Source organism: Seriola lalandi, unplaced genomic scaffold (genome assembly GCF_002814215.2).
Source record: "Seriola lalandi dorsalis isolate HSWRI2012SDOR001 ecotype SW California unplaced genomic scaffold, Sedor1 jcf7180002054673, whole genome shotgun sequence".
NCBI lineage: Eukaryota > Metazoa > Chordata > Actinopteri > Carangiformes > Carangidae > Seriola > Seriola lalandi.
Window position 1 is genome coordinate 527,248 of NW_019525226.1, and position 14,239 is coordinate 541,486.

The 14,239-nt window shown below is 40.0% G+C and overlaps 2 protein-coding genes across 2 annotated transcripts in view; one reads left to right on the forward strand and one right to left on the reverse strand.

The window, feature by feature from the left end:
* The window catches only part of fgf13a (fibroblast growth factor 13a), a 94,861-nt gene extending 93,622 nt beyond the window's left edge, over nt 1–1,239 (reverse strand). The window contains exon 1 of the mRNA XM_023421673.2: nt 989–1,239. The gene's annotated coding sequence lies outside the window, so the exon portion shown is untranslated. The remainder of the gene's footprint in view (nt 1–988) is intronic.
* An 8,989-nt stretch (nt 1,240–10,228) lies between these two features.
* On the forward strand, nt 10,229–13,988 carry f9a (coagulation factor IXa). Its single transcript, XM_023421642.2, has 8 exons — nt 10,229–10,388; nt 10,632–10,819; nt 10,906–10,930; nt 11,182–11,295; nt 11,715–11,849; nt 11,942–12,261; nt 12,368–12,491; nt 13,025–13,988. The coding sequence occupies exons 1-8, from the start codon at nt 10,283–10,285 to the stop codon at nt 13,612–13,614; spliced, it is 1,602 nt and encodes a 533-aa protein (XP_023277410.2). The 5' UTR covers nt 10,229–10,282; the 3' UTR covers nt 13,615–13,988.
* Nucleotides 13,989–14,239: the final 251 nt, after the last annotated feature.

Below are 14,239 nucleotides of genomic sequence, written 5' to 3' on the forward strand. Positions count from 1 at the left end.
CACTGCCTCTCTCTCTCTCTCTTCCAGCGCCGATTCACACCGTGAACATTTTTTTTTTTTCACTTCAGTATCACTGGCGAGATGAAAACGAGCCGCTCCATCCATTTAAAAAAAAAAAAAAAGAAGAAAAAAAGAAAAAGAGCCAGTGTTGTGAGCCGTGTTGTCGATGTGGTGAACAATTACAGCAGGAGGCTGTGCTGCATGGTGCACACCATCTTGCTGTTGCTCTCATTCACTTGCCTTTGCAGAGCCATGCGTTTCCCCATTCACATACAGCCTGCTCATTTTCTCCTTGCATGATCTGAGGCGTTTGCTTCGACTTTACATATAGAAGGCAGGACATGCAGTTTGCAACAAAGGGCTCCTTGGAGGACAAAAGGTATAAAATATGAATAGCAGGCTCATTCATGTTGGATTTCAGGATGATTATCAGACAGTTGAAACTTGCCTGAATTGTTTTAAAAACGAAATATTTCAGTAAAACAGACCATAAGCTCAATAGGTCCAGCATCTAACAATCATCCATTGCCCAGGAAGTTCATGGGGTGTTTATTGCATAGGATACATACAACTTGGTGTTACATAAAACAAGACAAAGCAATGCAACCAGTAGAATGACAACTTGGTTAAGTTTGGACTATATATATATATATATATATATATATATATATATCTCAGGACTATATATTTATAACATTAAGCAGCCCAGATTCTCCTGCAACAATCAGTTTTATTGTTTTGTTATCATCCCACTCTTTAAAGGGTAAATTAATCCAAATTACAAAAATAAAAAACATATTTCATTTCTCTCTCCTTTTTTACTCACTTACTGAATTGGATTTGTTTGCCTGAGTTTTCAGGTATCCATCTCCAGTAATACTGCTATGACTCCAGTACAAAGGAGTAAGGGAGTTAAATTTTCTTTCAAACGTGTTGATGTCCAGAAATGTGCTTGATTTTAAAGTTTTAAAGTATTTGAGGTCCTTACCTTTAAAACATGTAAAGATGAAGCCTAAACGTTACACCTCATCCTTCATTTGGAGCTCGACCAGGTCCAAATGGTGAGTGAGCCACACTGACAGTCAAAACCACAGTCCAAATCCAAATTGTTTTCTGGATCCTTAATCTTCTTTTAAGGTCACTGGTGTTTTTTTTTAATGAGTATTACTTTCATCAGCTTTCATTCAGAAGTCCTAGTCCGAGTGTTGCAGGCTCTATGTCGCACCTCTTGGCCTTGCGGGTCTGTGAGCACTCAGTGGCAGCAGAGGAAAAAGATCTGTGGGTTGAGGGTTACAAGATCTATATGGTTGCTATTTTTAGAAGAAACTGGAGCCCTTTCAAACTTTCTTCACATGCTCAGATCTTCCTGAGACGTTTAAGGCACACTGTGGCCTGTTTAGCCAGTTAGTTTCAATGAGCGGCTCTGCCTCAAAGGGTCAAATCATTGCCTTTTGAAAGTTCAGTCACATTATTTCTTATCTTGTTATTAAGACAAATAGAACTCACATTAAGCTGAATCATTTTGTTAACCAGGCGTTCAAGTATCTGACATGTTAGACTGAGGAACTAAAACAAGCTGAAATGCAGTTGTCATCTACAGTATGTTTTTAATCTTTTTATTGTGTTGCATTGTGGTTGTATCTGTCATACTGGAAGCAGTAAGCTCCATTATTAACAATGCTGAGTGAATGCATAGAATTTATTTTAAGAAAAATCCTTATTAAGAATTTAAAACTGAATATTCCTAAAACACACACAGACCGGTTTAATACCTGTTAAAAATTTGCAACGTTGCAAATGGTTTTCTACAGCATGTGCGTAAATACTCGTTTTAATTTATATCCCTTGTTATGTATCTTTATTCTGTTTTCATTGCTTTGGATAACATAAAAAACAATGGTCTTCAGTATTGCCTGTTACAGTTTAGAAGATTTCCTGTTGGATTTTCTGCTTGTCACAGTGGTTATTTCTATAATTCCTTCATGGCGACAGCTAAGTCATTTTCCATGTGCCTTTTTATGCCAGAGCTGGAGGCATAATGTTTTCTGGTTATATGTACATCCATCCCATTCTCATGAACACAATATCTCAGTAACACCTTGAGAGAAATTTGGAAAAAACATTCACTTAGACTCCTGGATGAACTGATTATTATTTGGTGGCAAAGGTACAAGTCCAAGGTCACCCTGACCTCACAAAATATGTTTTTGGCCATAACTCACCAATTCATACGCTAATTACGACAAATTATTACAAATGTCTAATATAGTAGGATAAAATGATGAAGTGATGACATTTTATATCCAAAAGGTCAAAGGTCAACTTCACTGTGACATCATAATATTCTGCAAAAACACTACTGGCCATTATTCAATGCTGTAACTCAGGAAAGGGAGATTGTGGCCATATTTTCTGCAACTTGACTGGTTGGCAGATGCATACAACCTCAAGGCGGTAATTCTAGTTATTTTTATCAAATCATAAAGTAAAGCCCATCGGCTACTTTCAGTTCCCTCCGTTCAGAGTTCTTTGCTCATTTTTTGGAGAAAATGTATTGATATATTCCTTTTTCTTAAATCATGAGATCTGACAGCTCATTAGCATTCACTTGCACTGAGCGTGTGCATGGTTATTATTTATGATAGTGGCTATCTTAGCACCAGAGCGGAATTGAGAAGACTGTGAATCAATAGCAGCTGACCACTCAGTAGCTGAGGGAGGTCAAGGAGGTTACGCTGGGGGGAGGGGGATGTAGTGGTTGATGACAGGATGTTTCCATAAGAGATGCGATCACTCGTTTAGCCTATCAAGACTAGCATTCTCACACATACACAAACACACAACACTTGGAAAACCTAAGCGATACATGCATTAAATGAGCAAGGAGCCTCAGGAAATTGTATTTAAATTCATTTATATGAGAATGAATCTCTTCATCATTAAGGATCAAAACTTGGTGAGTGGTCTCAGCTGGGCATTTTTATAGTATGGTAAGTGAAACCTTGAGAAAAACATTAAAAACATTAACCTAGTTTTATTCAATCATTATATTTTCCTAATGTTAAATAACCTGTCATACAATTAATAATAAAATAAATCAATCAAACTTTAACCACAAACACTGAGCCAAAATGTGCACTAATGGAATGGATGGTGTTGTGGTTGGATCAGGATATAGTTTAAATTACACATATATGCCTGAAAATGTAATTTAAGTTTTTAAGTAGCAGGGTAGCTAGGCAGCTGAGATGTTAGTGGAGTAATAATAAAGAACCCAAAAAGGTGCTTCTTAGTTGTACATGGAAATGAGGTAAAGCGCTTACTGCACACATCCATGTATGTTGGGAAAGAGGTGTAAAGAGTGAGGGTTAGAGAGAGTGTAAATGTCAGTGGGTTGTGTTCCCACTGTGTCCATGGCCTGTGGCCCCCTTTGACCTTTCCAGCAGGGCATCACACTAGAGTGCTACATTCACCTCCGGCCTGTTTAAAGCAAAGCCCTGCAGCCTGGTTGGTACAGCACAAACTCCTGACTCACACTCTCATCTGATGTCACATCACAGGCTGTGTCCACCACTGCCACAGAGTAACCCCTCAGACTCTTCTGCTTGTCTGCTGATTGCAGGATTTCTGCTGGAAAATACACCAGCACCTTAAAGATCACGCTACCTCACACATGTGAAGCCAGCTCAGCAAACTGATCTGTTTTAGCTCATGTTTGTCACGTATAACCATTTCCCGTGGTAAATGTCAGGCTAATACATAAACCTAACAAGCTCTGCTGTTGTAGCTGTGCGAGGTGTAAACCGTGAACTGATGAGTACCTCTCGATTAGAACTGATTATCATATTGTGATATTTTCAAGTGTACTGTGCTTGGTAGTATGATGTTTTATTAATGTTTCATGAAATATTTATTGAAATGTTCTTTTGAGAGGCAAGTTAGGTAATGATTTTATGATACCCATTCTGAGCCACTTGTTCAAGTAAATTAAAGTTAATCATTCTCTAACTGCACAAATGCCTTTGAGCATAAACTGTCTTACACGGAAATGTATTCTAAAAGACACACTTCAGTTATTATTGTTGCATGAATGAACAGCCTCACAACTGCAAATTTCCCCCCAACTTACTGTTGAAAAGTGTGTGAGATTTTCTTAGCAACTAAAAGGAAAACTGTGAAGATCCCAGCATTCACAAAAGGAGATTTCCTGCTCCACACGGCTGCAGTGTACTGCAGTACGCCACTGGAGATTGTTCAGTGTTCAAAGTGTGGGAGGATTGTAGTTACATTTGTGCTATTAGGTGGTTAATTATTATTTCCATGAGTTTTATTTGGGCTAATAAGATGATAATGGTGACTTGGTGTTCCAGGGAACAACAAATCACTCGGGGCAGCTCAATGGCATTTGATGAAGATTGTATGTTGCATGTGTATCCTCTGGGCACGGTGGTTTCTTCTGACATTTGTAAATCATGCAGTTTAAGCAGATTTGAGGCCCTTTGTGGAAAACTAAACATGGTGTATTTTGAAATGATTAACTATATTTGGATGTTTTAGTAATTCTTATTTGGGGGTGTCAGCCAAACCCTTACTTCTCTTAGATTCATCATAGGTTGGTTTCTCTTTTGCTCGTATTATATGAAGAGTGTGAAGAGCAGTGTGGGAAAAGGGAATGAATGGAAGAATGGTGGAATGATTGAAATGTTGAATGAATGAATGAATGAATGAATGAATGATCATAGAAGTGCAAAACTACAATCAGAACTTACAGATATTCATGTTATTTTGTTTACCACCTGATAATACAATGTACTGTAAAGGTCATATCACCAGAACCAGATCATTCACATCATTTTCTTTTAACGAAAATTCTGTACATAGATCTTATGATTTAGATATTTTTCACAAGTTTTTCAGAGCTGCAGCCCAGTTCTTTTGCTGAAGGTTTGCATTCATCATAGCAGTCACTTTAAAATCAATCTCCAATCGCATGGATAACAGCCACTCACCCCATCTGCACACTGAGTTGATTTATAAATGCGTTGCATAGGATGACAGAGCAACACTGTGAAGGAACTGCTTGATATGTGACTCGGCTAGACTGAAAATCACCCAAGGTGATATTTGTGGAGGAACCAGTATGGGTGCTGGGAGGGATCAGTCCCAAAAGTCATTCAGTGAGGGTGTTGGAGGGTGATTAATGCCCCGATATTGTGCAGCAGGGTTAGTTATCTGCCTCTGATTGTAGGTCTGAGCTTGATTCAAGCTCTGGATGTGACTGATAAGGCAATCACGCAGGTTCTGTTACAGGGACAATGATGACAGTGGATACAAGCTGGAGGCAGAGGAGTGTTAGAATTTGTGTCTGTATCTGTCTCTGTATTTTTTTTTTGTATGGATTAAATGTATCAGAAGCAATCCTGTGTTTCACACTCAAAATGAGCCAAAAGTTACATGAATCACTACATCATGTGACATTCACTCTTATCAGAACATAAATGGCAAATTGTTGCTGTAGGGGGGAAATGTACGCAAAGTAACGAAGGAGAGGTCAGTGTCATGTGTCAAGCCACAAGCAAAGCAAATGTGATATTCACATGTTGTTGTCATTATGAGTGAATACAATGCAGTGAATAGGAGCAGAGCAGCAAGTGCAGGATAAAAAACCCAAGGACTGGAAGGCCATACAAGCATTTGTGCATTTGTGTGTGCATTTATGTGTTGCATGTGTTTACATGTGTGTCCATAGGCTTGCACATAAAAGTGATGGATTTCATCAAACACTATAGGACTGTTGCACCTGCTCATTTATCTCTGAGCCTCACAGAGCTCAGGCGCTCTGACCTCAGTTTCAAAGGTCAGAACAGGGTCAGTAAGTTATTTCAAAACTATACAGGTCAGGGTCGAAAGGTGTGACGCACTGTCGTATTTCTGTCACGTCTTCCTATAACACACCACATAATTGACTTGGCCGCTCCCCAGATTGCATTTTTATATCTCTCATGCCACAGAGTCAGGGTATATTTCAGCTGCTGGACAGATGATCTACATGTATTTGATGCAGCTGACACTCTGCCATTTACCACTGGTGATGAAGTCCTCATCAGTTTAATGGCAGGTGAGTTATTAGCACCTGAAGCAGGTTTTACAAATGTACAGGGTGCAAAGTTGGAAATGATTTATTAGTATGAAAAATTCATTTGACCCATTTCCACCTCATTGGCTCTGTCCAATGTAGCCTTTTGCAAACTCATTTCTGACATTCAGCGGAAAACAGTGAGCTTCACGGGCACTTTCTGACCAGGAGGGATGGGAGCTCCACTTTTCATTAACGGTGGCTGAACATCCCTGAGCCGGCAGCGTCTGTCAGCTTGGCTGCATCACGGCTCACAGAACCAGGAGTGGATTTCAGCTCTCATTCCTTAGGAACTCACAATAGCACCGTATTTCTGGGTCACTATTGTTAAGCGTAAGCAAAGCCAAGTACATCCACTTGTTCAAACCGAGGCACAAGATTGTTTTTCTTAATTTATCTTTATTTGTTCCGCACCTGTATGTGTAGTAACTTAAAAGAAAACTGTCCTGGACAAATAAACATGCAGCCATAAGTGATGCATTTACAAATTCAGCTAAACCTATGAACTAATTAGACAAAGCATTACTGGGTCACTGACCCACTTAGCTTTACCTAGTTTAATAAGTTTAATATGGAATCCATACCCAAGAGGGGAAATACTGTATTAGTGCATTTTTCTGGTATTTTGAACTTGAATTGACTTGAAATTAGAGTCTTTTATTAATCAGTTAACTTATTTCTCTCTATACTGATTTGAAGAAGTCCTCCACCTTTTAAACAGAGTGATCATATCTAAGTTATTATGATAAATTTACAAAATATGAAATTGTAAATGCCAAAAATCTTTTCCTACTGTTTATAGCGCCATTTCCACTATAACTACAAATGCGTCAGTGGTTTTAGTATCCTTTCTTTTTACGTTTTACTGGCACGATTTCATTTGAAAGGCCTCCAACAGTCTATTTAAGACTACTGGACTGTGACTGGTGTTTTGAGGCTGTAAATCCAAACACTACCTCTAAGTCTTCGGCAAAATACCAAGCCAATTGTTAAAATGTCAGAGTGTTTGGCTTGGTAAAGATGCATGTGGGCAAGCGGGGGAATGGGTGTGGACGTCAGGCTTTAAAATTACAGGAATGACTGTACTAATTAACGGAGCGAGGCTTTCTCAAATATCACATTAATGTCAATGGCTTTATCCAGGAGGAGTGGGTGATGAAGGGGGGTGGTAGTGCTTTGGGGCCCAAAGTGTTTCTTTTTACAGCTCACATCACAGGAGCTGCCTGTGGATATTACTGTACAAGTGTGGTGAGAAACGCCCAGTAACATAAGTCTGGATTCAGTCTCTGAGTGAGAAACATGTAATATATTTCACTTTAATTATAAGTGTATTATAACTGCCTGCCCAATGATTTAATAATGATAAACCATATCATGATCAACCATACTACCAACATTGAGTGAACAGAATTACACCATACCATCATAATCTTTTATAGAGTTTTTTTGTGTCTCAATAGGACTGAGGTTACAGACAGTCCAGACACAGTAAGCGCTGACTTCCACAGTCAGTGTCTGGATGGAAAATCTGCATTTTTATTTTTTTTTATTTTTTTCAGCCTTTCTTATTTCAAATTGCAAACCCCTGACAGCACTGAAAACATTAGCCAGATTTAGTCCTGTTCATCATCATGAAAGTTATTTTATTTTTGGTAATGAGGTCGTGGTTTTGTTTGGATCATTGATTGTGTCTTTAAATATCACAAGAATTGAGTTATGACTGTGTATGCGTCATTGCGCAGATTTTCCCAAATCATGCTGCCCTTGTTTTTACAAACATTCTGATTCCCACTGACAGAGGAAGGTTTTACCAAGGCAAAACATAAGCTCTCAGCAAATGATACCGTGTCCCTGGTGAAAGACTGAGTTCTGGGCTTCCTGATCTCCCCCACAACCCAGAAGATACTGTACAGAAACAATCAATATCACTGAGCAAGCATCAGAGTTTTTATTATCTGCGAGGCCCTGACTTGATCCCCCACTGTAGTGACTAATCTAATTGGAGCCGACAGAGACTCCCCGGCTGTGTGGTGCTGCCAAAGAAAGAGAGAAGACAGAGATGTCTGCAAGATCTTCATAAATCAATAGTCAGTCACAGGCAATTTTACTTCCTTTTATCCATCCGTGCATCCATCCGCATCATATATCTAACACAGCCTTGTTAGCATTCTCATCTCACAACTCATCACCTCAGTGCTAATAGCAAAAACCATTGTTAGTAGTTTCTCCTGGACATGTGATAGTAAGCCCAGTCAATGGTCTGTATCCACGCTGCTATTTAACTAGGCTGAGAGACTGTGTGGAAAGTATGCCATCGGGGTTATCAAAGCCCACAGCCTCTCCACAAGGCTCAGCAACAGACTTACATTTAGAAATATGACTCAACGACAGCATTGCAGAGTGTACCTGCTGTAATGTGTTGGACTAAACTTGGAATAGCTCCAATAAATTCTGTTGCATCAGGCATCAGAGGTCTTTTTTTTTCCATGATATTGTGTGAACGCTCTATAACTACTTTACTCTGATATTCCTCCTGGCAGGAAATGATCGAGAGGCTTTTGTATTGAGCAGACAGTGTTAATTACTCAAGTATGAATTATTCAGCCTTTGAGTGATTCAATATAAATGCCTCCAGTCGATAGTTGCCAACACTTGAGAAGACTTTGGACTCCCTCTGGGGGGATTTTCAGAGCCAGTGATGGGTTGCATCTTATATGCCAGACCACAGAATGACACCAGAGTTAAATCTTCAGCTGGCGCACTGAATCAGCACTAGCTTCACATCACCCCCGGCCACTGCATCATCGTCTTGTGTATTTATTGACCATATTGAACAATTATGAAAGGGTATGCGGACATGAGTTTAAAAAAAAAAGTTTGCAAAAGTGAACACAAGTTGAAAATCTCTTCAGTTCCTATGATGTGCAGGCTGGTCTCACTGGAAATGCCTTTCTTTTTTTCTTTTTTTTGTCATACTGATTCGAAACAATGACACTACGGATGTAGCACAACATACATATCAGCTCATAAACAGTTTGTTGCTTCAGCTCCTTCTAGTAGAGAGTATAGTGTAATATGGTCATTTTTAAACTTCGATTTGGATGTTTTTTTTCCTCAGCTCTGTGGCTCCTTCACTATGTCAGAGACAGTCACAGGCTTCCTCTCTACTGCAATGATAAATAACGCGGTACATGATCCTATAACCAGTGCCTCATTGTGCTGTGTGACTGAGGTGTATGAACGCCATCTTCTGGTGAAAAGTCCAAAGTGCATTTCATCGACTAACGTGTTGTCTTTTCCCCTTCTGTAGCTCGGCCCATAAAAACAAGGTGGATTTTTCATAAAAAGCACAACTTCAGTTCATTTTAAAAGTTGATTTAGTCTGATAATATTTAGCAAAACCTAAATCAAGCCCAATTCAAAATGACAGCTGCACACATCATAATGATTAACAGAGAAGAGAACCACGATTTAAAGTGACAGCTGTAATGTCCACTGCCACACACACACTGTCCACATGATCAGAAAAAAGCTAAACCAGCGTCACAAACAAAACCAAATACTTACATGTTTTTTTTTTTTTTTTTAGATAGATGTGGATTTAAAGAAAGAAAAATAGAAAGAAAAAAATGAAATCTTGAGCAGTGCCTATAATAAGCTTAGAGATATTAAAATACGTCATAGTAAAATGCATTAAAAACACATAAATAAGGCAGTAAAATGTGGTTTATTTGTGTATATGTGTAAACAGACAATCCAGTCGTGAACGAACTAAATAGAAATGATTCAAGTATTTGGTTTTTGGCTACCGTTTCATAATGAAGTGAAGAGCTTCAGGGGCAGAACACTCGACAAACTATTTGGTCTTTTCACTAAAACACATTTGTAATTTTATGGGGGTGGAGGTAATGACACAAGTCGTCTTAGTAACAGACACGCTTTTTTTCTTGGAACAGAAAGTCTGGGATTTTCCCTTAAATTTGGTTAATCATTTGTTCTGACATTCTGCAGTTTCTTAATGTACAAATAAAAACTGTACATTTGTGTACGTAGGTGTTGGTAACACAGTAGTGTTTTTTTTTTTCTGAGCAAACAACTAATTGTGAGTGTACATGTGCAAACACAGGAGTTTTGTACTTTGGAGTGATGGTCCAGTGTGCGTCTGTCGAGGCGTCACAGCAGTTTGGAATGGAGCTAGTTCCTTTGTCTTTGCTGTCTATGCTGCTTTTGAGCTTTCAGCTGGGCCCTGGAGGTATTATAAGATTATTTATGACACTCATAAATAATTTCTCTCCTGTTTGAGGTTTATTTCAGTTGTGCTGTTTTACTTCTAGAGTGTTGTCAGTGTATGTGACAGCTGGAGGATCGTCCTTTTTGTTTACTTCATTGATACACAAAAGAATATCTCTAAACTACATGTATTGGTTGCTGTGACCTGTAAGACAAAGACGGTTACTGAAACATGGTGATTATATTTTCCTTTTACTCACTTCAGCCCCAGCTCCAGCCTCAGCTCCAGTGTTTCTCTCAGGTCAGGCAGCCGGCAGCGTTCTGCGGAGGCACAGACGCCACAACAGAGGGCTGTTTGAGGAGTTCATGCAAGGCAATTTGGAGAGAGAGTGTATTGAGGAAGTTTGTGACCTGGAAGAGGCCAGGGAGACCTTTGAGAATGATGAAAAGACAGTACGTGGTTGTTCATTTTCTTAATATTTTACACACATTGTTATTTTTCTGGATGCATTCATCAGAGACTTTGCTATGTGTTTCAGATGGAGTTCTGGGCTGGATATGTAGGTAAGACTGTGTTAAATTACTGATTTCTATCAACACAGACAGAAAAGTGTTGTCATTACTTGTCTAATGTGCATGTTTTTGCCATAATTTTGTGACTGATCATTTAGAATATGAACATCTGCCCTCATCTTGAAATACAGATCTGTATTTGTCAGAATATGTTTTAATGTAAAGCTGCTTCATAAAAGTCCTCTGTAAAATGAAGCCAGTAGATGACTGTCTGCTGAGTTACTGTGTCTGGATTTCCACAGATGGCAATCAGTGTGAGTCAAGGCCATGTCTGAACCAGGGCTCCTGTGAAGACCGTGTTGGCACCTACACCTGCACATGTCCGCCTGGCTTCACTGGCAGGAAATGTGAGATCAGTAAGTCGAAGTCCTGTGGCTGGATTTAAAAATGTGTTCAAAAGAAACTGGATATTTATGCTACATGATACAAATTTGTTGAGAATATCAGATCAGATGTCATTCTCAAAGGATAAACAGCACCCCACCCCCACCCCACCCCCTTGTTTCTAAATTAAATCAATGGCTTGTATCCAGCTTCAGTCTGGTTTTAGGTTCCAAAATTAGATTTGTCTTTTTGGAAATTCTATAAACAGCAGCCAAAGTGCCGTCTCTGAGAGTTGTGACTGCATTTAGCTGAATCACACTGCCCTAGGTGCCCTACAAAACATCTAGAGCTGGCATACAGAAGTTCTTATGTGGTAACGACATCTCATTGTACAAGTATGTATGTAATAAGAAGATGACTTGGAATCATTTCTGTATCTTTTCCTGCTCAGTTGTAGCGAAAAGATGTGATGTGCACAATGGCGACTGTAAGCACTTCTGCATGTCTATGGGAACCTTCGGAGCAAAATGTTCCTGTGCGACGGGATACAGGCTGATGGCGGATGGGCTGAGCTGTGAACCAGAAGGTATTGAGATATTCTTCATGAATGCTGGGCTAAATATTAAACTAATGACTCTTAACTCAACAACGTGGCGCCTCCTTTTCTCACATTGCCAGTTGAATTCCCGTGTGGCAGAACGGCTCTGGCAGAGGTAAGTGCAGTATCCGCAAGGTCTCTGTTCAGCCGTGAGAATGCAGGCCTGCAGAGCACCACCTCACTGGCCAACATCACCACCTCCACTACATCCATTCCCTCAACTCCAGCCAGTACCACCGCAGCTTTCCCAACCACGACTGATTCTGTAGAAAACCACCCGCGAAAGAGACTTCCCCTATGGGTGCTCAGTGAGGCTGAGATCCCCGCTGCGGTACCAATTCGTCCTTTTAAACGCATTGTAGGTGGCACGGAGGTCACTCCCGGAGCGATCCCATGGCAGGTATTGTATGGGAAGTAGAAGTGTTGATGTGTGTTGGGTTTTGTTACAGGGAAAAGAAACGGCAGCTGTAATATGTTGACCTTTTTTTCACCCCTCTTTTATGCAGGTAGGCTTGGTAGCACAATCCACTGGTGTCTTATTCTGTGGGGGCTCCATTCTGGGCCATCGTTGGGTTATCACTGCTGCTCACTGCCTGGTGGAGACACGAGGCTCCTTCTTCATCAGAGCGGGTAAGAGTCACTGCCACCAACTAATTACACCTCTGTTGCAGCAATAGCTCTGTGTAAAATAGAGCTGAAACAGTAAGTCAGTTAATTGGTCGACTATTGTGGTAATTGATAAATCAATTGCGCCAAGCAAAGAAATACCTGGTTTTAGCTTCTCATTTGTGGGGATTTTCTAGACTAAATATCGTTGGCTTATGAACCGTTGGCTGGACAAAACAAGCAATTATAAGACATTGCCTTTTTGTTCTGGGGCTTTTTAAAATCATTTTATAACACTTAATAGACCAAGTGATTGATCAATTCATAAAGAAAATACGTGAAAGATTAATCCATAATAATAATAATAATTTAAAAAATCATTATTGCAGCCTGTCTGAAGGTTTATGTGTGTAGTCGTTGAAGTCATTTTTCATGTAATATATTTCTAAGGGGAAATTATTTTGCCATCTGCTTTGGGACATCCCCTGCCTGTTTTATTGTAGAATAAATCTCTAGAGGGAGTCAGTTATTTCTCTGTCTAATATCTCTCCCTGTAGGGGAGCATAACGTCTACATCAAGGAGGGCACAGAGCAGGATCATGAAGTGTTGGAGCAGCACTTACACCCGCGCTACAACGTCAGTGTGAGCTTGTACAACCACGACATCGCCCTGCTTTACCTCAAAACCCCCATCACCTTCTCCACAACTGTGCGGCCCATCTGCATAGGGCCCAAGGCTTTCACGGAGGCCCTGGTGAAGAACTCCTCCCCGGCTACGGTCACCGGCTGGGGCCGAACACGCTTCCTCGGATCCACGGCAAGCACGCTACAGAAGGTCGAGGTTCCCTTCACAGATCGGACAGAGTGTAAGGAAAGCAGCAGTGCCAGGATCACTCCTTTCATGTTTTGTGCAGGCTACAATAATGTGGACAAAGATGCCTGTCAGGGTGACAGCGGAGGTCCTCATGCAAACAGCATTTATGATACATGGTTCCTGACAGGCATCGTGAGCTGGGGGGAAGAATGTGCAAAGGATGGGAAGTATGGTGTGTACACCCGAGTGTCTCTTTACTACCGCTGGATAAACCATGTTATGGGATTAACTAAACACAGGCTGGCACTTGATGTGGAAGATCCTGATACTTAAATTGAAAGCATAAATTTAAAAAAAATACAACTGGCTTATAAATGTGTTCCATGTCAAATAATTTTTTTTATTCTTTCTTTCTTTTTTTTTTACTTAATGCTCTTTGAACTTCACAGGATGTTCAAAAATCGGAAGCTGTTTTGAATCATATGTTGTTAAAAGAATTTGGCGTGCAGTTCTGATTTTGAGTTTGAAACATTCGTGCAACCGGAGGGTCGTAGGTGACCTTTAAAAGACACTCGACTCTGACTTGGCTGAGTAGTTCCCCTTTGGATGCCATTGTACTGAAAGTGTGAGTGTGGCTAAATAAATGTAGCAGACAGATGTGAAGCAGATCAATGTAAATGCATAATATTAAATAAGATAACACCAAATTCATTCAAATTCATGTCATGTCTACAACAACACTGACTGTGTGCAGTTACAGTGAAAGACAACACTCCCATCTGCTGGTGAACAAATGTTCTACAAGTTGAGGTATTCAGTAGCAGAGAAAGAAAAAGGATGTTTAGAAATCCAGACTTCAAATTATATGCGACTAAAAACTCTCAAAACCAGAAACGTCCGCACGATTTTATTATATAAGTTGGCCTCCATTAAAACAAGAATACAGAAGCAATGGATT